The sequence below is a fragment of the Lissotriton helveticus genome, chromosome 11 (assembly GCF_964261635.1).
Source record: "Lissotriton helveticus chromosome 11, aLisHel1.1, whole genome shotgun sequence".
Taxonomy (NCBI): Eukaryota; Metazoa; Chordata; class Amphibia; order Caudata; family Salamandridae; genus Lissotriton; species Lissotriton helveticus.
Window position 1 is genome coordinate 439257462 of NC_136072.1, and position 26877 is coordinate 439284338.

General features: G+C 42.7%; 1 protein-coding gene across 7 annotated transcripts in view; it reads left to right on the forward strand.

The window, feature by feature from the left end:
- Nucleotides 1–26877, forward strand: part of DOCK10 (dedicator of cytokinesis 10) — a 1735912-nt gene that overhangs the window by 1097532 nt on the left and 611503 nt on the right. For all 7 annotated transcript variants that reach the window (XM_078665953.1, XM_078665951.1, XM_078665949.1 and 4 more), the window contains exons 15-16: nucleotides 10588–10710; nucleotides 16025–16104. In XM_078665953.1, coding sequence (XP_078522079.1) covers nucleotides 10588–10710; nucleotides 16025–16104 — 203 coding nt within the window. The remainder of the gene's footprint in view (nucleotides 1–10587; nucleotides 10711–16024; nucleotides 16105–26877) is intronic.

Genomic DNA, 26877 nt, shown 5'->3' on the forward strand with positions numbered 1-26877 from the left:
AGGATGTAACAACTAAGTTTCTTGATTATGTATCCTTTCCACAGAGAGTAGTTGTAAACAAAGGGTATACTTTCAGACCCTCCAAAGCCATTTCTGAACTGGAGTTCCTACCTCACTTCTGTGTATTTACTGTAGGCCTTCTCCCCAATTCCTTTGTATCATGCAATAACATCTTTGCTTTGAGGAATGCTACCCCCAAAGGCCATATTTTTCAGCACCATTTTCTTCTCTCTGTCTTCAAGAGCCATATCTAACATTACCTCCTTTCTTAAATGTCCCTGTGTGTTGGCTTATCTGGAATTACCCCCCAGTTTATGAATAGACTTTCCTCCTCTGGGTTCTCCATACTTAAACCGACACCACCAGAGGAGGAGGAGGTTGTTGTTTCCTGGATTCTTTTCTTCAATGATATTTGCTGAGTCAGCCATTCCTGCCTCTCTTCATCTCCCTGTGAGAGGCATGTGGCTCCCTCACCTCCAGCGACCTTCAACCTAAAGCCATCCAGCTTTCACTGCCTTGATCCTTTTCCTGAGGGTGCTTCAAAATTAGGTAGAACTACCTCCTCTGCTTCCTCCTCTGTTGCCTTTGTGTGCATTGAATTTCCTACTGCTCGCACTTTCACCATGCTGCCCCACCTGAGCCACCCCACAGTAGGGACTGAAGTATGTATTTTCAGGAATTATTTTCAGAGGGTTCAAATTTAGCAGTCACAATGGTTTTTAGGGTGGCAGAATCGAGGTTTGATTCCCCTCTGCGGTGAGGGAAAGGAGCTCAGCCCTTATGCTCCTCCGTGTCTCGGCCTGACATGATGATTTTTCTTGGCTGGTGTTCAATATTTGCATTGGTTTTATACTAACAGCCTCACATATAGAAATAGCATTTTCACACACTATCAAGATGTTTCTTATCATCTAACTTCATAGTTTGTGCCACTCAATGGGGTGTAACGTTTAACCGTTTAACTGTGCTCTCTTTCACTATTGTTGAGCAAATTGCAAACTTTCATCACACCATATTGTCTGGCAAACATTTCCTCCAGTGTGGATGTGGAGGGAAAGTGGGAGTTTAAAAACCCTTGCAAGTGGTGATGAGGTTTCAAATTATGTCCGTGAAGTCCTTGTTGGGGTATTAAGGTCAGACTGAAAGTAGCTCTCTGAAATGGTGACAGCAAAAAAAAGCATGGTAAAAGCTTTTGGGACTTGAGGGCGAGTGTGGCACAATTGTTTAGTGTGCAGGGCCAGATGGACTTGTAGATGAGATGACAACATATCTTCCTCCTGTCATGTATTGGCAGACTGCACACTGGATATTGTAACCTGTGGTGATGAGGATGTCACACTTTTGAGAGAAGGTGGACATGAGTCATTTCTCTGTCATGAAGAGTGAATCCAGATTGAATTGCAGGATGATGTCTATGAGGTCAAGTGCATGGAGGACTGATGAACTTTAGATAGAGGGTTTGTGTTGTAGATAGTATGCGAATGTCAATGAGAGAGTTTCCTGTGTGGTTGTTGTTTGTGTGATTGAGTGGTCTGGATGGAATTGTGGGTATGGGTGAGGTGTTTAGTGCAAAAGGCACATATTGAGGATGGCTTAGAAGCAACAAGCCTAGAAGAAGATTTTCTTTTTTTGTCTGCCATTAGCTGAGGATGCCTGTGTGACAGATGAACCGTTAGTGCAACTTTTGAGGTGGTTGACTGGCATGAACCAATTGAGAAAGTGGGTTGTATGTTTCGATATTTACTGGTAGCAATTAATATTTGAGCATATTAAAGTCTGTTTCATAATGTGGCAAGTGTTAACCCCTAAGCACAAGAAGCAGCCTTGCTCCCCATGCAGCTCCAGATTCAGAGCCCAGGTCATTGAGCAAAAAGATGTAGAGAGAAACTGTATTCCATCCTTTGTAACCCCATTGGTACCAAATTGTCAGCCATAAGGAGTGGATTGTGTGCTGATAACCATGACAAAACACAAGATTACGCTTGGCTTTCTATTGCTCTAGTTTCTCACACTACAGCCCAGTTAGGCCCCAGGTGGAGCTCCCAGTTTCTCTCCAAATTACATCAGGATCAGTAGCCCTGTTCAACATCTGATGCTGGAGGTGTGGCAGGTCTACGTCAGAAACTTGAGAAAGAAGATTGTTGTGCATATCTGCTTAATAGCATTAACCCCTCTAACTGGCTTTATAGAACGTTTTACACCTGCTAGTAAGACAACCTTGAAAGGGTGCCCCAATGGTGGGATAACCATTCATTTCAGGATTGCGGTCCCGTTGCATTCAGAGGTCCTAGACACAAGTGAACCATGGCTACAAGCTATGGCAAATGTTGGCAGGACCGAGAATCACAAGTTTCCCCTGAATATAGTACACATCTACATTAACGCATTCCAGTGAGAGAAGAAAGCATCATTAGATAATAATTGGGTATTGTGTCGGGTTTACAAATGTGTCACCTATATGCTCGATTGTTAGCAACTGGGATTTTAATTCAAATCTCCGATAAAGGGAAACTAATGATAAGCACACTAATGCATATGATTACATCTGGAATATCTCTACCCAGGCACACACAGCAAAGAAGTGCAGAGACAAATTTGGAGATGAACGTTTTTGGTCTGAGAGTTCTCATGGACACCCTCACAGAGATATTCATCCTGCGTGGACACAAATACATCAGAAAAATGTAACTCTACAATTGATTACACATTTGCCAGTCTAGCACTATTTAGTCAGACAAAACACCTCGCTAGTGACCATCATACGCAGATCATAAACCTTGCTGTCAGTCTCACCTCACATCAAAATACTAACATTTTTAGACGGGCACATGAGAATCCTAAGAGATTCAGGTGGCAGATTGAGCTAGTACCCGAAATGGCAAGTGTGTACAACTTTGAAAGGAAGTACATCATTATGACATAAACCAATTGCCATTCTGGAATGGATTTACAAGAACGTTCATTGCGATATACCCCAACAAAACAATTGACAGACCTCATCCCCAAGGAAGAAAGGCTTGTACACTATGGTTCACATCTGTGCTAGGGAAACTTTAGAAAAATATCCCTAAGCAACTACAGTGCTTAAAGTTGTCACCCCAAGTGAAACAACATAGCTGAAATGGGACAGCTCCGGTGCCAATAATAAAAGGAAATCTGGACTACAAAAAGAATGCAACAGAATTGTTTCTGGCCCATATTGTTCTGTGCCAGTAAAAAGAAGATTCCATATTACTTTTGGTATCATACATTCATTTGAAATTAGAAGTGGAAGAGTTAGCAATGCCAACATAAATAAAAAGGATGAGGAGTTACTCACCCGGCAAAGTTATTCCATAGATCAATTGCTGAAAGTAATAAGGAAAATGTTGTACGTTGTTACTTCTCACAACATGGCTACCTGTTGTTATTATGCCTTCCTTTGTGTTTCCACCTCCCCACCTTTCCAGAATACCTGTGTGTATTCTAGCTTGCACTGTAATGTTCTACCCTTGTCATTTGGTGGTTTGGTCAGCTGGCGAGGTGTTCATTAGGCTGTGCTCTACAATAAATCGACTCTACTTACCTGACGGAAGTGCCACAGGCTTAGGCGTTGTTGTACTACTACAGAAGCATCCTGAAGGTGAGAGAACCATAGCCTTTGCATCTCGTACTCTCACCCTTTCAGAGCAGAACTATTCTGTAATTGAAAAGGAGGCACTTGCTGCTGCATGGGGTGTTAAGTACATTCGTACTTACCTTTGGGGCACTAAATTCCTACTCAATATAGACCACGTACCCTTAGTTCGCATATTGTCTCCTGGTGGGGTGGGCGAGGGTTCCCCCGGGTTGGCAAGGCTAGCTGCCAAACTTCAAGAATACCAATATGAGATCTCTAATATTCAGGGTTGGCGCAATTTCCAGGCAGATTGTCTTTCTAGATTCTCTATCATGTGGGAGGATCTCGATGACATGTCTCTTTATGTTGCGAATGAGGAAGGAGCTATTGCCTCTGTTCAAGATGTGCTTGCTGTTGGTGAAGGCACTCTTACTCGTGATGAATCCTGTAAAGCCATGGCAAGTGACCATGTTCTCAAAGAAGTCATGGATTTGGTTAAACTGGGTTCCAGACCCGTCCTTTTCTCAAGGTATTGGACGAGTTATCAGTTTGTGGTGAGAGTTTTCTCATGAGAGGCCATAAATTCATCCCTCCTTCCAGCTTAAGGCCCAAACTTCTCAAACTAGCCCGTGAAGGACATTTGGTAAAAATTTTGACCCAGCGCAGGCTCAAAGCTAAGTTTTGGTGGCCGGGCATGGATCTGCAAGTGTCATCCTGGATTGAGAAGTGCCCTGCATGCAGAGAGGGTGAGAAAAGACTCAAAGTAGCAGTTGGTTCAAGTATGGGTCATTTGGCAGCTCCTAGTTGTCTGTGGCACAGTGTGTGCCTCGATTTTATAGGGCCCATGGATGAGCTACCTACTGGCCAACGTTTTGCCATTGTGGCCATTAATGTCTTCTCTAAGTGGCTTACAGTAAGTTTTGGTAAAGATATCACTATTGAGAGCACTATTGCTTTCTTGAAAAATATCTTTCAAGAGGAAGGCTATCCCTCCATTTTCATCACAGACATTGGCACCCAGCTTGTCTCTCACAACATGTGTTCTTTCTTGTCTGGATGCAGGGTGGTACACCATTGCACATCTTTGTACAACCCGCAGGGGAATGGTTTGTGTGAGAGGGCTAACCGGGTTGTCAAAGGTATAATCCAGATGGTTTGCTCCAGTGGTAGTTTTGCCCACAAAATGGTTCAAGGAATGGTTTGAGCTTATCGCACCACTACGCACAGTCTTATTGATAAGTCACCTTTCGAGCTCATGCATGGCACCCTTCCTAGTACCAAACTCACTCCCTCCTGGATCAAAGAATGGGTTGCCAAAGGTGGTCATTTTGAACCTGCACTCATGGTTGGTTCAAAATGCACCTCTTCTCACACTTCCAAAGGTGATCTAGTCAAGGTAAAACCGGGAAGGATATCTAAGGGTCTTTCCAAATTTAAAGGCCCTTTTACTGTCAAGAATGTGTTTCCACACTATGTTGTCTTGACCAATGGCAAGAAATGGAACCTTCGCCGGGTAGCCCTGTATCAGAAAAATCCTTCACCATTTTCTTCTGATGTTGTTGGTCAAGACATTCATGTCCCTCAAAGTAATAGTGGTTAAATGTTGTCTGCTGTGGAGGACACTGTTTCCTTTTCTTTGCCTGTTAGTCGAAGGAGTGTTGGTTGTGGCGATGCCTGTGATTTAGGCAATGTTCCTCACAACACCCTTGACCTCCAAAACACTCCTTTGTCCTTGGGTACCAGAAGCTCAAAATGTCACAGACCACCTGCCTATTTGAATGAATATTGTTGTTAACTCTTGTTACATGTTGTATTTATTTACTTTTCTTTATCAAGGAGAAAGGTGTGTTGTACATTATTACTCCTCACAACATAGTTACCTGTTGGTATTATGCCTTTCTTTGTGTTTCCACCTCCCCACCCTTCCAGAACACCTGTGTGTATTCTAGCTTGCACTGGAATGTTCTACCCTTGTCATTTGGTGGTTTGGTCAGCTGGCGAGGTGTTCGTTAGGCTGTGCTCTACAATAAATCTACTCTACTTACCTGGTGGAAGTGTCTGGCTGCTTCATAACGAATTTACCATAGGAAACCAAAGCAGACAGTTCTGCTATGGTGAATGGTTTACTTCAGGCATTCTTCAAAGTCAACAGAGATGTCTGGACAGCCAAGCTATGCCCCTTTTTCGATGCATTTGTGGGCTGGGGAGAAGTTACAGACTGTTGGAGGGGGCCTATCATACACCCCTTCTACAAGTGTGGAGGCAAACGTAATGCTGACAATAACCGTCATATAGCCCTTCTAGACATTGAAGCAAAACATTTTGCAAGCCTACTTCTACAACACCTGCAAAAATGGACATCTCATAACAAGATGGTTCCAAGGAACCAGAGAGATGTCTGTCCCAGATCTGGGACTCGATCAAACCTCATGGCAGTAGCTCTGTGTATGGAAAAATCTTTAGTGGCTAAAACTCTATTATATACATGCTTCATCGATTTTAAAGATGCATTTAACAGTGTGCAAAGAGATATCTTGTGGAAGAAACTAGAAGATGGGAGCATGCCGATATAGCTACTTAGGGCTCTACAGATGCTTTACACCTATATCTGGCCACAGGTAAAACTTGGCATCGGAAATAAGCTATCATGGAGAGTACATACCACATCAGACCCGAAGAAGGGAAGCATCTTGTTGCCTCTCCTTTTTAATTTGTTCATTGCAGACCTTTAAAGAAATCTGGACCAAGTAAACACACACCCGCCAACGCTGGGTGGTATACTGATGTCAAGCCTCCTACATGTTGATGACTTAGACCCAGATAGATCTTCAAAGACTTCTAAATTAACTGTTTTCCTTAACTACTGGAAACAGGAGGGATATACATGTGAAGGAAACTGATGTTCATAAAATTGGTAAAAAGATAAATAAACACAATGTCTGGTGCATCAGTGGAAAACCCCTAGCCACTGAAACCAACAACAAATCTCTCTGGGTTATAGTTGACACCAGAGTTAGTTTTAATCAGCAACAAAGCCTGTTTCCAGTTGAAAGTCAAAGCCTGTTCTCTTACTTTTGCATTTGGTCTCCTCTCAAAGATATTGAAAGGTTAAACTTTTTGCCCTCCGGTAAAAATTCCTAATGCCAAGTTGGTACTCACTATAACCTATGGGAGTGAAATAACAATGAAGGATTCCGATCTCCAAGACAGGCTGATATATAACACGTATCGAGCCACCATTTGTTTACCTAAATACATCTCTCAACCACAGATGTGCTGGAAATTGTATCATCAAACACAGCTTGGCCTGACCGAGGAGCATTCCTTGAAGCCTGCCATCGATTTAAAACAACATCTTAAGGAACCCTGGATATTCTTATCTGGCATGAGATAAACTTCCCTCTGTGTGTCTCACCATAAAGAGACTTTATGATCTTCTCCCTTCAAAATCTACAAGGGTCGGACCTGTTTGCTCACCCTAGTGCATGCAGAGAATGAATTAAAAAAGATTATAAATACCCAAATCCACATGATCTCCCTTCTGGCGAGAAGAGAGACTTATCCTAGTGTCCAAACTCCTGACAAATTATCAGCAGTTATCTACCTTTTAGACCCCAGCCATACTTGTTTGTGTGTTACTCACAGTTCATAAAGATTATGTTCCTGTGACACCCTTCTGGGGCTCTGCTTGCATTGGAAACACTACCTTCTTGGCTCAAAACATCAGAAAAACCGGTATGTTAACTGTGTGCCAAGGAAGAAGAAATGCTGATACATATACTTTGCATTTGCCCGAACCTTTTAAGTAGGGGTCCACACATGCAGGTATGCCGTCATCGGGTGTATGAACCCAGCTACCAACAGACTAAATTTAGGGTCCTTTAAATTCTTGGCATCATCCTCAAATCTAATTGTGGGGCCCGTTTATGATAGAACCTGTACCATCACTTGTAGATCTATCAATCAGACCTGGTTGTTACGCAAGCTGAAGCACCCCATCTGAACATCAGATCTCTGAATAAAGACTATAATGACCAAGAATCTGTTGGTGGCAGCTCTACCAACTGTGCATGCAAGTGCCATACAGGAGTAACACAGGTTCTGAAGCTCTCAAACACCTCTTCGCTTAGACATATTTGTTTGCACATTATCGCTTGTTCACACAGCATGACAAACTTTTTAGCGCAAACAGGAAATTACTTTTTCTATGCGTGTGATTCTACCAGCACAGGCTGATTTCTTAAAGCTTTTAACTTCTTTTATGTTTCGCATTGTTTGTCTGCGCCTTTTCTTTTATATCCTCATAACACGACAACTGCTTCGCCATGTTCATTTACACCATACACAGGTTTTAATCTTTTGCATATTTTGCACTCTGTGTCTGCACTTTCCTCCTTATCTCGGCAAAGCATGACAACCTTTCCATCGCACCCATTTGCACCATATACTTTTATCGCAGCACATCACGTTACAGCACTTCTCAATCTGAGGCCCACTAAGATAATATGACATCTCTAATAGAGCAGTGCATGTATCTCTCAGTTGGAACCATGCACAACGTTATGAATACTGCTACAGCATGTAAAAGACCACAGGACACATTGACACTCACGCATTGCAGAGTCTATACTGAAGTTTGCTTATGTGGTACTAGTAGGACATTGGTTTCCTCTAACTTGGAGTTCCTACAGCAGTTTGCACTCTGACTTTTTGAGCCTCAGTTCTGAACATTTACAAAGTGCTTGTGTATAAAAATATCTGTACACTACATGGCCTTTGTTCTTTTAATCTGTCTGATTTATTTCATGTGCTGGTTTTTACTAGCTATGCATGGTATATAAATAATTTCAAATTATTTGAGTCTGCTAAAATTTAAATCAACAGAACTGTAGTATATCCAACAAACCTCCACTTGGCAATGATTCAGACAAAGCTTTGCCCACCGACGGCAACTTGCTGCCATTCTATATTGCAGAGTTGAAGAAGTCAACTACCAACATACCTCTGTTGCCAGTGGGATGCTGTGCCTGATTATCTGCCATATTTAGGAGTTCCAATTGTCAGAAAAGCCTCTACATCCTTGTAGTCGCCGACTGCAGTAAGACCAGGCAGAAACTGCAGTGGGCAGTCTTGGAAGTGGATAACCTGATTGTAATCCGCCTTTTGTATGCTTGTGCACAGAGATGGTCAGAGACTTTTGTCTGAACAGCCCTGCCAAAATGCTTCCTTGAGTTAATTGATGAGAGAAGAATGAATTACACAGTAATGGGCTTATTTATGAGAGCTCTGTGCCACTTTTGCACCGCATAAAGTGGTACATCCGTGAAGCAGGGCTCTCAATCCAATTTATGAAGCCACGCAAAGCCACCCTGCGTGGCTTTGAGTGGCCTCATAAATCATAATTAAAGCAAGGAATGCAAATTGCTGCGTCAACTTACTCTGCACCCGGGAGGCATTCCATGGGCATTGGGGTTTACGTATGTAAATGTATTTGTATTTATATAGCGCACTTCTACCCAGAGGTCTCGTAGCGCTGTATTCATACCGCTGTGGAACCCATCCTGGCTTTCCTGTGAAATGTCCACTCTTGGGCACCCCCAAGGTGAAGCCAGGCATCCAAGCGCTGCTGGGGCCGTTGTGGAGATTAAGCAAGCTATTGCCCAGAGTCACAGAGTGGGACCCATGATTAGAATAGGCACCGAGGCGAGAATTATCAGGTCCGAGGAAATTGAGTCCAAGAGCCGCCGAGGCGGGAATTGAACCCTGGTCCGGGCCCAACCTCTGCATCAGGGTCTGCTGCTCTAACCATTGAGCCACGCTTCTCCACTCTACTTACAATGCAACACCCATGGAATTTGACACCGCCCCAGATTTACAAAAATATGTAAACCTGGGGAAGCGCCAAATCCACACATCTCCCGAGGTGAGGCATAAAGAGGAGAAATATCTTTATTTCTCCTCGGTTTTTTCCCTTTCTATGTGCCCTGCATTCTGCAGCACAAATAAAAATGGTAAAAAAGCATCTTAAGATTGTGTTTATTAAGATCGGTGCCCCTGCCTGCAAAAAAGCAATCCTGCATGCAACAGAGGCACTCTTGCACCATGGTGCAAGGGTGCCTATGTTGGTGCTAGGCTGCTGAAACAATGCCAGCGAATCCAGAAAGGACAGAAATGCACCGTATTGCTTAAATATGGTGCATTCCTGCCCTTTGACTATGGCGTAGGGCAGTGAAGCAAAGTACCTTTTTGTGCTGCCCTATGCCAAAATCCCATAAAAAAGACCCTAAAATGTTTAGCACGAAAAACACAAGTGGTGCAAGAAACAACCTCTTGCGTTCTGGTCAATATCGTTATTTCTGAGTGCTCACTGTAACATTTTGCATTAAACGGCTTGTCATTACATGCCGTGACACATGACCTAAAATGGAGAATTTAGCATAATACGCGTAATGCAAAATTACTGAAAATATGTCAATATATTCCATAAAGGCCTAATTGACAGCAAGTAGTATGCAGTTCTACTTCAATCGAAAACCACATGAAAAATATTTGAAATTATAAACCAGTGTTTTATAAAACTAGGCAGTGGTGATTTTAGGACATGTAGGCTGAGAAATAAAATACGAATGGGTGTTTTTCATGCATTTGGCCATCCATCAAACTTTCTCAGAAAAATGTCTAACAATTGAAATGTGTCACTTTTTTCATTGGAATAGATATTTTGAGTGTAATGTTCTAAAAACAGAATGCAAATGTTATCACTATTGTGTACAGTATTTTTTTTCCTACAAAAGGGTGATTATTCTGTGCAGTACTCTTTACTGGTATCACACAAACGTTCACAAGTTGGCTCAAATGCATTTTATTTATCTGTGCTTAAATGTATAGTAGGCTCTGCACATCAATATGATGGCATTAGAAAGATCGCCATAAAAATATTGAAAAAAAATCTAATAAAAAATCTCCGATTCGTGCTTTTCCCCTTGCAGGCCGGTGTTTAAGGACAACCAAGGAAACATCGACAGGGACTCCCGCTTCTCCCCGCTGTTCAGGCAAGAAAGCAGCAAGATTGCCACCGAAGACCTTATGAAGCTAATGGCAGAGTACAGAAGGTTTGACTGAGTTCTAGTCTCTTTTTGACAATATTTACAATTGCTAATCTACAATAGGTTCCAAGTCTCTTCGCACAAGAGAGAGAAAGCACATGTGCTCATATACACATTATGGAAAGTATTCATTTGGGTGAAAACTGAAGACATTAACATTTTACTGCTTTTAAAACATGGCGCCAGTGTAACTTTATTTCAATGTACCCTTATGGAATCAACGTTCATATACACCAATATTACTGTAGTGCTCTAACTTTCGTAAAAAAAAAAATATATATATGTTTTGCCTCAGTTGTATCCCATATGTTGGCACTAAATTGAGTTTTCAGCAAAAGAGTAAAGTAGATTTGTTTCTGATGTGATTTTAAATCGAACGTTGACTCCACAACTTTGATGAAATATGGACATATTTATTTGTCGAAAGTGGCTATGATTTCGGGCTTCCCATATGGTGCTTGGCTCTAGTGCTATTCTTGGTCCCAGCTTTGTCTGAAGAGAAAAAAATGTGACTTAAAGCGAAAGCCCTGTGATTTGGAATAGTTTTCACATTGAAGTCCTCCCGATTCGCAATTTTACTAATGATCATAAAGAGCGGAAGTGCTTTAGAAGGACAAACCGCTATAGTGACATAGTTCTCGCTGCTTTTCTGGGCTGCACTAATGGCAGAAGCCTCACGTGGTACCCTCTTTGGTGAAAATCTAAAATTATTTAGTTACATGTTTTTTGTAGGTGCAGCTGGAGGCCTTATCAAAATATCAAATGTACTTATGTTTTTTCTGAATCATACAATTTTAATGTGCCAGTTCTAAATAATCGGATGAGTTACATGTTCCACCATAATCTGGCATTATAATGTCTTCCTGAGTGTTTGTAGAGGAATTCGCATTAGGATCACTTACCAGATAATTTTTATGTGCCTCTTTGTATACCTCTGCTCTAACATTGTTCCCTGAACAGGCCCTTTCAGTTACATTGAGAGGAGTTAATACAGTCGAACCAAATATGACAAAGTAACTGTTGTTAATGCTATTATTTGTAGAATTTAAGGGAGGGTGGAACGTTTATCCGATGTGGGGAGCAACCACAGTGTCTCCTAGTTTGAATATCCTCCACTTCAATATAGTGTTTTGCGAGTTATTCGTCTATTACCCACTACATATAGGGGAAGAGTCTGCAGTATATCTATTTACAGCTCTTATTTCTCAGATTGATGGGAAGAAAAAAGACCTAAGCATACAAAGTAGAGCACAGTAGTTTTATTTTAGTTTTAGTAATATTTTCAAATCTGCGGGGTTGGCAAATATGGCTCCCTTATGTTAGACAGCTTCAAAGGATCGGTTGTACAACAAGAACATCATGCTTGTTAAGTTCATGCGTGTCAGAGCAGCCGAGGCCAACAATGTGGAAAATACAGTCAGGAATTTAGCTTTTTGTGAAATATGTTGAAGCAACTTGACCCCTTGGTATCCTCTCTAGTTTATCCCCCCTACCCCGTTCCACTTAGTTTGCCTCTGTTTACCATAAGCTTGCTTTAGAACTGTGATACTGTAACAGCGGACTACGAGCAGGAGTCGAAGAAGTTATGTTTCAAAGAGGATCATGGGGTCACTATCCCACTTTTGATTTACCAATGCTCAGTTACCTTAAGAAGTGTGGCTCAGGGGTTAGAGGCAGCAGACCCGGAAGCTGAGATCGGTCCTGGACCAGGGTTCAATTCCCCGCCTCGGCGGGGTCTTGGGCTAAAAATTCCACGGACTCGATAATTCTCGCCCCGGTGCCTCCTTGACTCACGGGTTCACACTCTGCGACTCTGGGCAATAGCTTGCTTAATCTCCACAACGGCCCCTCGCGGCGGGATGCCTGACTTTCACCTTGTGGATACCCTGCTATCTCACAGGGGAATACCAGGAAGGGTTCCCTAAGCAAGCGCCGGGAAACCCACTGCGGGTAGCTGTGCGCTATATAAGCTCAACTACATTTACATTTACAAATGTTCCTTTGGCTTGTGGTTTGAGGGCATCTGTAAAACAAGCCTCCGCGTGTAAGCTATAGATTCCTGAAAACGTTTGAGCACCTCACAATCAGTAGATAGTAAAACGGCTGCAGTTCCTCAGTGATGAACCTCGTAGAGTGGCCTGACACTTTTGTATCGGCCTTCTGGCCAAACAGCAGCAGCTATACAATTTCTGCATTTTTGCCTGCAGCATGCTCCTAGCCGTTACACTGCCATCGCACCACTCTAGAGGCTAGGCAGTTTTAAAGTGGCCTGGCCTCCTCCAGTTACAGTGTATCACTGTCCTGGATGTCCCACCCACACCATTTGACCTTCACCAACTGCTCTTAGCTTCTGCAGGCCGGCGTTGTGTCTATGAATTTCTGGATTGTGGATGGGCAGATCAACAAAGCAACAAAAAGGGGTAAGGTACTCAGTGCTTTTAGGCTACAATAAAGAACCCAAAAACAAGTTAATCATGAAGTTGAGATATGATACAGAAAAATATAAATCCGTTTGAATGAGGTGGTGATCTTGGTATTTCACTTTGAGATCAGCATTGGTGGAACTACTTGGGAAATGGCATTACATCCAGTGTCATTGCATAGGCTAGTTACTGGTCTCCTGTGAAGAGGGACATCAACTATCTGTTGAGCAATAGAAAATGTAGACATTACCAAAGTATAGAGATGAAGTTATCCTCTTGAAAGTAGACATTTAATAAGTCTCAGATTTGTGCTTTCAAATATTGTAAAGAATAAAAATGATCACAACCATTGAGCTCAAGCTGTGAATAGTAATGTTATTCACTAATGATTCTGATCCGTGACCCAGTGGCAAATGCAAGACAAATAATTCAAGATTTCTGATCAAAATCATCATAAGTATAGAGCCTAAAACCTCTTACTTATCAAATTTATCTCAAAAGAAAAGCATTACATCTGAATTCAGACATTAGGCTTTGTTTTTCAATGAACACAGAGTGAATTACTTGATTTACATCACTGAAAAATATAATGCTTTTTCTCAATTCTCCTTTTGTACAATTAGAATTGCTTCTCTTAATAATATGAAAATGAGAACTTAGCTTCATATAACATTGTTTATGTTTATATTTCATTGTTTAGTTCCTTTAAGAATAGAATACATTCTTTATAGATCTATAAATGACTTTCGCTGTTATGTTTCTTAATATTGATTATGTTTCTTAATATTGATTAACTTAATATTGATTAATAGCTTTACTTGGATTTTCTGTTGTTTTATGTTTGTCATTGCACAATGAAAGATCCTGTTGTGGCTGTAAATGAAAGTGCAAATCCTCTGAGGTCAGCTGGCCTCTCTGGACAGGACAGAGAGATTCCATCTTTTTGTTTTCCTAAATATATGAAAACGCTTTTAAAATATATATATATTGTTTCCAGCTTATTTTTCAAATAGTCTGTGTGAGAAAGTAGTGAGTATTCCTAAAAGCCCTGTTATTGGGGATTGCTGCTTACCGATTCTTGTCTCCAACACATTGAACTATTACTTTGGAGATTGTTCCTACAGCTTGCTGTTTGAATCCATGGTTTCAAGACAATGGGAGGGAGTATACTTAATACGTTTTGTTTCAATTCAGAGCTGATTGGAGAATGCATTGAGCTTTTTCAAATCAAGTTTACCAAGAAGCATCTTGTAATAGTAAACTAGAGCGCTTCTTTGCATGCCCAGATAATTGATGACCATTTTATATGTCTAATTCTGGGCCATAAAGACGCATTGCAGTGTCTTTGGAAGGGTGTGCTACCCCTCAAGTCTACCAGAATAGTCGTACTTGTGCTGCATGCATTGATCACCTTGAAGAATACTGTCAAGCAAGAAGCAACCCATGCCGCAATCATCTGGGAACTGGAGGGCTATCTTTGCAGTCCTCATTTTTCATAATGGGGCCTGGAAACCTAAATTCGAATCCTGGCTTCTCTTCTGAAATGTGTTTTGTGGCAATTATCTCACCTGGTTCTTTTGTGAACATCTAATGGCTTAGGAAAGTTACAGAAGGAGGGGACAGTAAAAAATTGGGCTTTCGATGGAAAAATATTTTCACAATGATCACAGTCAAGCAAAAATGTCGGAGAACACAGGACATTATTTTTTCTGTCTAGCATTTCTTTTCTCTTTAAATTAAGTGACACAACCTTACTCAAAAATTGTAGGAGGGTAATAAATGTAGCCGAAATAGGTGTTTTATAGGTCCGTTTCAGCCAGGATCATTTGGACACATGCAAATATGACAGACTGACAGCATGCACTCCACACCCTTACCAGGGCATCAATCATGTCACATTGTGAAAAAGATAACTCCGATTTACTAGCCAAGCTCCTTTACATTTGCAAGCATTCTCCATTGTGCAGATCACAATTTCACCCTTTGTATTATGTATCGCAAAACTTTTCCTAGACCATGACACACATATTGATCTAGAACTTGGCCCCTCTCAAAAGAGCCTTCCTTTTCTCACTTAAGAATCCAATATCGTCTGCAATACACCATATATGGCCTCCTTTTCAGATACGATTGCCACCTATCAGGAAATAGTCAGGGCCTGGGATGTGCAAAGTTGAAAGATGTTCCCTGAAAAGCTCTTGACTTTTTTTTTTAATTGTGAGAAGCGAATGTATGGAAAAAAAAAATCACAAAAACTATTTTGTAACTGGAGACATGTCTCAAAAATACTTCTCAAAAATCCATCCTCCAATATATTGCGGTTGAAATTTTTGTTCACAGTCAAAGGTGACACGATTTTTAATTTTGGGAAGTTGTGAAAATTGTCAATTTTTGCAAAAGTGTACCTATTACATTTTTACATGTTTTAATTTCACAAACAGCTAGTCAAGATTCATTGTTTACACTCCTTGACTTTTCTGCTTCACATCATTTTTATTGACACTTGGTATGGCGAAAAAACCCACGGGTAGAACTATTAGCGCAGTAGATTATCTAAGGTAGGAGTAGGACCAGAAACATAACATCTTTATGGCATTCAGTGAGGTGCTAACCCAACGTCTAGACAACAAATGGGGATCTCAGCACAGACACACCACTGTAAACGTACCAAGAGGAATCATGTTTGCAGATCATTGTTTACACATGCTTCTTGCTCCACCTTGAAGTAACTTTTTCAGTATGTCACCCAGAACCTGTTGAACTATAGGTTTTAATATTGAAGTGACTGTGAGCATCCTTCAAAACAGGCACATAAAAAGCAAATAAATAGCTGTCTTTCTTATTTTTGTATTAGCTGCATGTTCTTCTTTCATGATGTCTATTTTTCTCTTTCATAGGGTAGACAGAATTAACAAAATACCAATAATACCCGGGTCCTTGGAAATACAAGTGGAATATGTGCCTATGGAACACCCAAGTATGTACAATTTTATATTGTTATTTTAAAAAATTATTTTAGTTTTTGGATGATGCCTAAACCATAATCCAGTTTCAGAAACAATAGCAAGAAAACATTGCTGTATTTTCATGATGCTCATGAGAAAATGTTGTGATTGAGGAAATTTGAGTGCAGAATGACACATAGTCACATCACTTTAACTATCACACAATATTGTGTTTTGTTGTTTTCAAAGTAGTTACGTAGTTTCTCTCTGACTCCCTGGTACTTTTTCTAGTTTTTTAAGTGATTGAAGATAATACATGTTGTATTAGCCTGAATGATCTACTTTTTGGATGGAAACTTGATAATATAAGAAACTAAACCAAGGATGACTTAAGCACTGATAGCAATAAAGGGTCACTGTGTTGTGAACACAACACAGCAGTGAGATCTTGTAGTTACTCGATAATGGATACTTATTTCTAGAAATCTATCACCCTAGTGGAACACTGTCAATACAAAGGTCACCATGAGATTTCTCTAAAATTTCTTATATTAAGAGGGCATAAGTCTGAAAATCAAATGCATGTTGTAAGAGCAGTTCACAAGCAAGGTCTGTTGCTGTAGCTCTGAGAAGCTTCCTTACTCGCCATTATTGTTGGAGTGTAATGTACAGTAAAAAAAAGATGTATTTAAATTCAGTTCCAGCAGGCTACGTTTCCCATTCAGTTGTACAGGCAGTGAAGTGGATGCTTAAAGAGAATTATATGAGATGAAGCACTTACATGAAAATTAAAAAAATACAGACACATGCTACTTTTTTGAATTGTAAGGAAGAAAAGAAAAATATGGAAATTATGAAGATCCACTAATCTCCCCGGAAGTTGTACCTATAAGACAATAGTGTACATTGTACTCTACAGACAGAACTTTACAAGATTAATTAATGATGGAGAGTGTCAAGCTGTCTGAAGGCCATAGTCCATAAAAAGCATCATGCATATTTTCTGCAGCAAGCCATGCAGGATGTCAGCTGCACCCGTTGTTATAAAGGACTGGATACCATGACAACTCATTTGCATACATTCACAGAATCCCAGCTCATACTGCTTACTTGTGCACCAAGTGCTGGAATATTAAAGGAGGTATGGATCGTACAGCACCTTAGCCCGGTGCCCCATTAATGAGAGAAATATGTGGTAGAACCAGCCCAGTGATTCTTCCACCCTCTGCCAATGGCCCTTTTATATCCTCTCTTTTACTGGTGCCTCATATTTTATACCTTCATAGATTCTAGCTGTGCTTGTGTGCCCCATGCTTTTTCATGCTAGGAGATTGCTGGTTAGGGTAACCAGCCTACCAGTAATTGAAGGCCAGGATATTTTTGGCCAGTTGAGGACCATATCTCTGCTGGTGTACGAGGCTAACATAAACTGGTCTCCAAGGGCCAAATTAACGGTGCAGGCGTTCTACGCAGTGGGCGGGGATGCGTCGGTCGTGCACAGCACCCGGGAGGTAGTGTTGGCCGACTCAAGCATGGAACGCGTTAAGGCATCTGTAGGTTGCATGATGCTCACTGCATGGCAAAAGGTTACTTTGGGAGGAAGGATTTCAGGTCCACCTTTAGGTTGGTGAGGTTGGAGCAATGGTCTTTTGAGGGCCTGCTGGAGTTGCCTCAGGTCGCAGTGACAGTATCCAAGGATTGGATGGGGCAGAGTTCGTAGCAGTTGGGTGGTTGAAGACAGGCTGAGGGTCTCTTGAAAGCATATGAGAGGTATATGAGGTCTGGACAGTGATCTCTTACAGTCTAGGGGGGCAGCATAAGGAACATCTGAAGTTACGTAAAGTTGGAGTTTCTCGTGGAGCACCCACATGTATTCTTGTTGCATGCTGGAGGTTTAAGGGGGCAGATCAAGTTGGACTACACCTCTGTTCTTATACCAAACAGCTGGTGGTATCCAAAAGCAAGAAGAGTGGCAGATGGGTGTGGCTGAGGGCCAAATTAAGGTGTTCTATTGGGAGCTGACCACCTTTTGGGGTCTCCGAGGGTTAGTGATGGATTCCTGAGAGTGGCTCCTGGTATTTTTAAAGGAGAATAGGGGGTGTCTCATGGCTGGCTCAGAGTCCCTGGAGGCTGCTGGGAATGTCTGAAAGTGGGAAAGGGCTGGTTGAGGTAACTATGGCGAAAATAGTATATGAAGGCTGGTTGAGCTTCTACGGTCTCTAAAGGTAAGTTGAATTTTACTGATCAGTTGTTCTGGAATTTGCAGGGTTGGCTGGAGGCTGGAGGCATTTAAGAATATGTTTGGGGCTCTCAAGGCAGATCAAAGGTTTCTACTGCCTGGCTCTGGGTCTCCGAAAGGGTACTAGCAGTGTCTCAAGAATAAACAAAAAATCATCTGAGTGCCATCTGGAGGTGTTGATGGGCTATCTGGGAATGTCTAATAGAAAACCATGGGCTTGCAAGGATGACATGTTGCTCTCGGTGCGATATCTGTAGGTGATCAAGAAGCATTTGGGGTTCTCTGTACCTCTTTGAGGGTACAAGTGTACGGACCAGCTGTGGTACTCTGAAGGCATACCTGAGGGCTCCAAAGGGACATCTTGTCATGTCTAAAGTGCACTGAAGAGCATGTTTAGGCAGTGCAGAGTGCCTATAGGCCAGCAAAAGATATCTGAAACATGTGAAGGGTCTTTTGGGGCCTGCTAAAGGGGATCTCTAGGGGCCAGTTAGGGGAGTAAAAGACCAACTAGGATAAGGAAGGACTGGCTGAGAATCTCTTATTGTTAGAAATGGGGTTTCTGGTTCGCAGAGGTAAACACCCGCTCCAAGCAAGAACCACAATACTTGTCAGGGGAAGTCAGATCCACACCATAACACCATACATTAACCTGTGCTTACCCTCTGGTAGCTTGGCACAGAGAAGTCAGACTTAACTCAACAGGCAATGTGTAAAGTGTTTGTGTAACACTTCAAACAGTAACGCAGCGAAAACACCACGAAAAGACTCCACACCAGTATAGAAAAATAGGTCATGATTTTATAAATAAAACAAGACCACAACGACAAAAACCCAATAATTAGAAGTCAAGATGTGCAATTTTATAGAATAAAAGGAAGAATAGTACTTAGAAGAAATAGGCACCTATGGAGTTTTGTGGGCATTCAGGACCAGGGCAAAGTCAAGGGTTCAGGTCAACTGCGATGGAGCACGGATCAGAAACAAGATTAACGCAGGCCTGCTGAACAAAGTACCCTGATCCTGGTTGCCAAAGCGGGATGTGGGACACAGCCGAGCGATGCGTCTGTGTTCATCTCTGCAGTCAAAGTGATGCGTCGATTTTCTCCAAGCAACAATGACGATGCGCTGTTTCCGAGGATGAAGCGCCAAAGCTAATATGCATTGGCTCCACAGCTGATGCGCGAGTTTTCTCCTTGCAGTTGAGGAGATGTGTTGGTCTTCTTGCACTGCAGCGGTGGTGATGCAGCGGGAGGATGTGTTGGTTCTTTAGTTGATTGCCCGGTTCCGAGTGAAATGGGCCAGTTATGTTCCCACAACAGTGGCAATGCGTTGATTCTATTCTGCTTCCCGCAAGCAGATGCTGCGTCAGTTCCACTGAAGCAAGCATCTGGATCGACTTCCAGTGGACCAGGCACAAATGCAGGGGGTGAGACTTTGATATCCCTTAGTCTCAAACCATGAGGCAAGCCAACATGCCCGTTGAGTTCACTCTGGGTTTAAGCAATTGTCCAGTTATTCCTCTGCAGGGCCAGAGGGTAGCAGGCAGCAAGCAGGGCAGCACAGCAGAAAAACTGTTTGTACAGAGCAGTAGTCCACCAGAGTGGCAGTACCTGTAGCACAACAGCAGTCCTTCCTGGCAGAGTTTCTTTACAGTTCTTATTTGGTGGGGTCAGGCACCCTGTACTTTTAGTTGCTTTTTTTGAGGTGTTATATAGCTCAACTCACAGGTATCCGAGCGCTTTACATGTGTACCATTTACGTTACAGCTGGACACATTCATTTTTGTTAGGTGCAGGGAGATAAAATGATTTGCCCAGAATCATAGTATGTTGAGTGTCCCTGCGGAGACTCAAACCCGGTTCCACAGCTTCAAGGTCAATGGCTCTAGCCATTTGGCCACATCCTTGTATACCAAGTTGCGCCTTTGAAGGTGAGGTGACGTCAAAGAGGGGCTTTGAAGTGCACAGGGGTCCTCCCTTCAAAGCCCTGGCTCCAGACTCACTCCAGGGGGTTATGCAACCCTTTGCGTGAGGACAGGTTTAAGTGTCAGCTCATCCCTCCCATCCTGCCCTGAATGACCAATCAGAATGCAGATTACCCCTCAGTTACATCTAACCTTCTTTTGTGTGTGATTGTCCAGAGGGAATGCACAAAGTCCAACAGTCAACCACCCCAGATGTGTATTGAAGACAGGCTGCTGGTACGCATAGCTTAGAGCAGAGAAATGCCGTCTTTCTAAAAGTTCAATAACTAACAAATGGTTGGGTCTATTTAATGTGGCAGAGTTCTACATGCCCAGGTTTTTCTTTTTTTGAAATTGTTCTATTCAGATAGAAGGCATGCATCACTGAAAAACTGATGCTCTGCAAAGCCAACAACTGCAGCAGAAACACTTGAGAGGAGACTCACATGGCCTTCACTGTATTTGACATTCAGTGAATCCACAATGTGCCATGCCTTGACCTAAATAGAACAATTAAAAAAAAAAAAGAAAAACTCTGGCATGAAGAATTCTATCACAGAACACTATTAAAACACATTTCTCTATAGTTCTTAGTCCTGAAGAGAACCCCTAATCAACGCTGGGTTTGAAATGCGTCGGCAGCTTGATACCTAGGGAGTGCTCTTATGCTAAGGAGAATTAGAGGCTGACAGGGATTGATTGGTGTAAAATAAATTGAATGGTCAGATCCCTGTGTGCGGCCTTAAACTAAAGGAAAGGTTAAGTTATAAGCCAATAAAGCAGGGGCTGAGTAAGGGCATTCTACAATGTGCCACTTTGGTTGCTTTCAAATTCATAACTGGAACATTTACTGTTGCAAGATTTTGTCATGTGTTTTTATGTTGGGTACATTAATTCATTAATTTTTCAATGTGCTGATGTTTATTTGATGTGGGATACGTAATGTATGATTTTGTATTCTGTTACTCTGTTACTGACAGCTGTATGTGGAATGGATCATTTTTGATGTACTATGTGAAAATTAAAGGGTGATCACAATAATTAAGTTGTGTGATCACAAATCTAAACCACTGTCTTGTAAAAACCGAGTCACCACTGGCCCTTATTTGTTGCTTGGTTCTTTGTCAAAGTGGCATTTCTAAAATAGTAATCTTAAATCCAACTTTGCCAGCAAAGAGGATTTATCATTACCGTTCAAGTGATATTAAACATGACAGAGATACTCCTTCTCAATCAGAAATTACAGCTCATAAATATAATGAGAAAATCCCAATGTTAACCTATGAGAGGGGTAAGCCTCACAGTAGGGAAACCGAATTTAGGTGTTTTTTTTTATATCAGGGCATATAAAACCTAAAGCTACAGGTCCACACAGGCTCTACAGAGGTAGGCCAGAGTATGTTTAAAAGGCTACTGTATGGGTGGCACAATCAGTGCTGAAAGGCCACTAGTAGTATTTGACTTACAGGGCCTGGGCACAGGTAGTACAATCTACTAGGGGTTTACAGATACATTAAATATACCAATTGTGGATAAATCAATGAAACAATGTTTAGAGGAGAGAGCATATTGACTTTAGCACAGAATGGCAGTGGTAAAGTGCCCAGAGTGCCCATAGTCTTAAAGCCAGCAAAAACAAGAACAGAAAAGGAGAAGGAGAAAGACACAAAGTTTGGGGTGTCCCTTCAGAGTGGGTCATTGTACAACTCTTATGTATACGAATGATTTCTGGGTGCTCACTTCTGAGGCCAGGAAGTAATGTTCAAGTAAGAGCTGTGGGTAACTGAGGAAATTGCGGGTCTGAGGGTTTCTGAAGGCTCACTGGGGGTGGGTAACAACAGAAGAAGAGTCTCTTAATGGTCTTTAAGCCGTGGTTTGTTGTACATGATGGCAGGTTAAGGATTTGGGTCTCAGAAGGCTTGCTGGTAGTGTCTGGTGTATGTTGAGGGATTCTCAGACAAAATTGGTGATGGTCAAATGGGTTTTTGAAGGCTGGCTTAGCCCTCTGCTCAGGGTCTCTAGTTGCATAGCTGGGGGGGGTCTTTGAAGGCCTTCAGGCTGTGGCATATCATATACTTGCTAAGGGTTACAGAGCCACGGTGACCTGGGATGTTGAATGACCAGCTGGGTGTGTCTGATAGACTCTAATGGTAAGATAACAGTCACTGAGGGCTCATTTGGAGTTGACAAAGAGCCATTTGATTTTTTTTTTATTCTCTCTTGCTCTTTGGGGGCGAGCTTGAGGTAAGGGGCATAGTTATTAATAGTGCAGCAGGTGCATTGTCACCAAGTCCCAATGGTCTGAAGGGTCTACCGCACCCCAATTAAGGCTAGCTTATACTACCCAGATGGGTAGACAGTGGCCCGTATTACCAATTTGTATTTGGTCCATTCCAACCTCGATAAACCACGGCTGGAGATGTTGGAAGCAGGGCCATTACAAGGAGGTAGCTAAAACATTTTCCTCTGGGCCCAGCACATTTCATGGGCCAAGGTCTTTAAAATGCAAAATCCACATTTCTCTGGGTCTGGGATGTAAAGGAATATAGCAGAAAAGAACAGGTGTATCCCAATGCTGGGCACTGCTGCAGCCTAGATGCTGTCTGTTTTACTTTCCAGCCTCAGTTCTATGTGGGAACCCTGGTGTCAGGAATGTCCACAGCTAAACCTCAGTGGTATGTTGGTGGTTTTTCATCATTTACACAATTCCTTAGGTTTGCTTGATGTTAGGACATTCATTTTTCTACTAGAAGACTATTTCGGATGGGGCACCTGTGAATTAGTTCTGTCTTTCTATTTGTGTTTTGTCTGCAATTTCCGAGTATCTAGTTTACCGGTTTAATTCTGATTTTCGTAGTGTGATTGCATGTCTTGCTTTTTATTGACTTTTCCAATGTTCTTATTGTTACAGACCTTCACACATTTGAAAACTACTAATTTAAGCGGGACTCCTTGTTTAAGCTCAAGAACTATAATATTTTAGCTTGCTCTTTCTGAAAGTTTTCTTGACTCTAATGCATGTTAATCAGAAGTGTCATTAGCCCTTCCCTCCTTTAGCAGATTGAGCAGAGTGGGCGTCACTGGACAGTTCTATGTAAAACAAAACATTCACATTGTTTTATGGCTCGTTTGAATTTTGATTAGTAATGCTGGCCTGCAGAAAGAAGAGGCTTATTAATACCAATGCAAGAAGACTGAATCATGGAGCCGTGAGGTTGTGAGGACAATTGTAACAAGAGAGTAGGAAAGGAAGGGAGCAAAAGAGGGAGAGTGAGAAGGATGGATGGATGGGTAGAGAGATGGAAGAAAAGAAGAAATGGCTGGTGGAGGTTGGATGGATGAATGGATGGATACAGACAAGATACATGGAGAGAAAGATATATGACTGAAGAGGAAGAAATAAAAGGCAGATGAATGTATAGAGCGATGGCTGGATTGATGGATGCATGGAAAAGAAAAGTGATGGAGATAAGGATGATTGGGTAAAAAAGACTGCATGATCGAGAGGTGAATGAAAAGATGAATGAAAGAGAAAGAAAGAAGGATCAAGGGAAGGTAGGTAAGAACAATAAAAGAGACAGTAAGAAGGTTTAAAGAAGAAAGGAAAGAAAGAAAATGAATGTTAACTGAAAGATGTATTGAGAAAAGGAAGGAAAGATTGAAAAGGTAGAAGTTAGGATGAAGACAGGAACAAAGATCAAAGGAAAATTAAAAGAAGACAAAAGAAATTCGAAAGGAAAATTGTAAAAAGACTGAAAAGAAAGAGGGAAGGAAGGAATCTAAAAAAGAATAACATTAGAAGTAAGTAAAACAGAGGGGGCAAGATGGCCGCACCTGGGTCGTAGAGGGCAGTCGCACTAAATCCCTCTCCCGACTATGATGCATACGGAAACCTCAATCGGGAATGCTGCTGTCCCATAGCAGAGTGGAAAGCTGGGTGAAGGCTGGCAAAGGGAAGGAAAGCTATGTACACGGTCTGATGGCTCACCGGGTCATCGCAGCAGGTCTTGTATACTTAAAATCAAGCATGAGCGACCTGCGCCGATTTGTCACAAGGTATAAGGCTGCTTTCAAGATGTCCCACCGGTCGCAGAGGCAAGAGAAGGAAAAGTCTATGACGGAACCCCCCACCACCGCGAAGGGTATGACGGAGAAAACCAGCAAGAAAGAGGCTGCAGCCCTCGGGCTGACTCAGAGACCTGCCGGTACGGCTAGGAAGACGGCAGTCCAGATAGCCCCAGCAGCAAAGACTCACCAGAAGAAGACAGAAAAGAAGACGGAGCCGCGCGCCAAGGCCATAGATCCAGACACAGCAGAAGAGACGCGCAGTGCCTCAGGACAGCGACCGCAAAGAAATACGAAGGAAGGTATCCCGCCTAAAGACATATTGCTATGACAGCCTACCCTTGCAGAAGTCCTCAACAGCAGACCGGCAGATCCCCCTGCAGCTCCGACCTCAGCGAGAGAGTGCCGGAGGTGAGCGCAGGGGCTGCTACGGAGGGGGGAGCAACGAGGAAGGGCAACTGTGACATGATGGAGGCTCTGTTACAGGTGGAGGTGGGTCTGAACACTCCTCACCCTCACCCTGTAGCCAGAAAGTGGGGGAGCGAAGCTAGCCTGGCAACGCAAAGCACAGAGGACCAAATACAGGGCAGACTGGACAGAGGGGGAGGCTAACCTGAGGGAGATTGTTTTTTTTCTCTAAATGAGGATTCTGAATCGCTACTCTCTAGCGAAGGCACCTCAGGGGATAGCTCAGACACTGGCTCTAACACCTCAGGGGGCAAAAGCACCCAAAAGAAAAGGCGATCCAAGGCGAAGCGGCATGGCTCAGGGTCCCCCTCTAGTACGAGCAAAAGACTCCTGTGGGATTACTCCGCCACATCCAGCGTGTACCAGGAAGATAATCCTCCGCCACCAGGGATAGGGGAAGCTATCGGAGGGGCTTCACGTCAGCATGCCTCAATGGATCTACTGTTTAACACTTTGAAACAGATGCGGGGGGAAGCAAGGGCAGAGAGTCGGAGGGCAAGGCAGGCCACTAAAAAAATCCAGACTTCACTCAGGAAGGTGAATAAACTATACGAAGAGGTGGTGGATATAGTGACACACATGGAAGAAAGGACTGGAAGACTAGAGGATGACATGGCAGGCTGGCACACTTTCAAAACAGATCAGGAGAAGATGGCGGAGGACCTACAATGGAAAATTGAGGATTTTGAAAACCACCAACGGCGGAACAATGTTAGACTACTAGGCCTGGCTGAGGGGGTGGAGGGGCCGGACGCTAGGGGGTTCGTGATTAGCCTGCTAAAGGGAGCCTTCCCAGAGGCACAGTGGCAGTGGGAAACTGAGATCCCAAGGGCGCATAGGTTCCCGCTTACATTAAAGAAAAAAAGGGATGGCGGTCAAGAAAATCTGCCTAGGGCTATGTTGGTATATGTAGAAAATGTTTTATTGAGGCAGGAGATTATTGACAAAGTTAGACCAGACTCCAAAAAATCATACAATGGCACCACCTTTTTTTCAAGACCAGACTTTTGTCACGTAACGGTGGAAAGGAGATGGAAATTAAGGCAGCTAATTACGCCCTTTCAAAGCTTAGGATCAGAGGCATATCTTTTGTTCCCAGCCAGGTTAAAAATCATCACAGGAGGTCATGTGCGGATGTTTTTTTCAGAGATAAAAGCAAAGCAATTTTTGGACGAATTAAAGGGGCAGAAGGGGGGATAGGCGCACCATATTGAGGTCCAGCAGTGGGAGGTGAGGGCTTCAAACTCAGGATGGGACACCACAGCAGGCACATGAAGGTTTGGAAGGGAGAGGGATGCGACAACCATGACCCAAAAGCAGCCACACATAGGTCACGTGTGACCTATTTGCCTGTAGAAAGGGGGGGAGGGTTGTCAGAGGGAGAGGGGGGAACGGGAGGGGAGGGGAGGGTGGAGGGTGGCAGGGGGGATAGTAGCTGGTGGCGGAACAATTAGAACAGCACACTTTAGTATAGCACAGTACGACACAATCTCTATCTGCACACTTAGGCATTGGGCGAGCAGGAAAGGCTCAAGATTGGCAGAGGAGGCGGAAATTCCTAGCAAGCATAGATGAGCTTAAAAATAGCTTCTATTAACATTTGTGGTCTAAATGACGGGAGTAAAAGGCAGAGGGCGGCGGCCTTGTTGAGTACGTTACGATTGGATATAATATGTCCCCAGGAGACTCATATTGAGGGAAATAAAAAATACTTGCTGGAACAGCTTGGCTTTGAGGTATTGGCATATACAAGACAGGGGACTAAAACAAGAGGGGTGGCCATACTAGCTAAAAAGGGGGAGGTCACGGTCAGAAGGAAAAAAGAAGATCGATGGGGTAGGTGGGTAATGCTGGAAGGTAAAACTAGGGGAGGAACTATTACATTAGTTTCCGTCTATGGCTCCACTGAGGATGATCCAGACATCTTCGAATCCCTGGATTCCGAGCTACCTCTCTGGCCAGAACCGGTGGTCTGTTGCGGGGACATTAACATCAATGGGTTGGATGGCTTAGGCAGACCTATTCTGGTCGGAAGAAAAGGACCTGCCAAGCAGTACTTAATTTAGCACG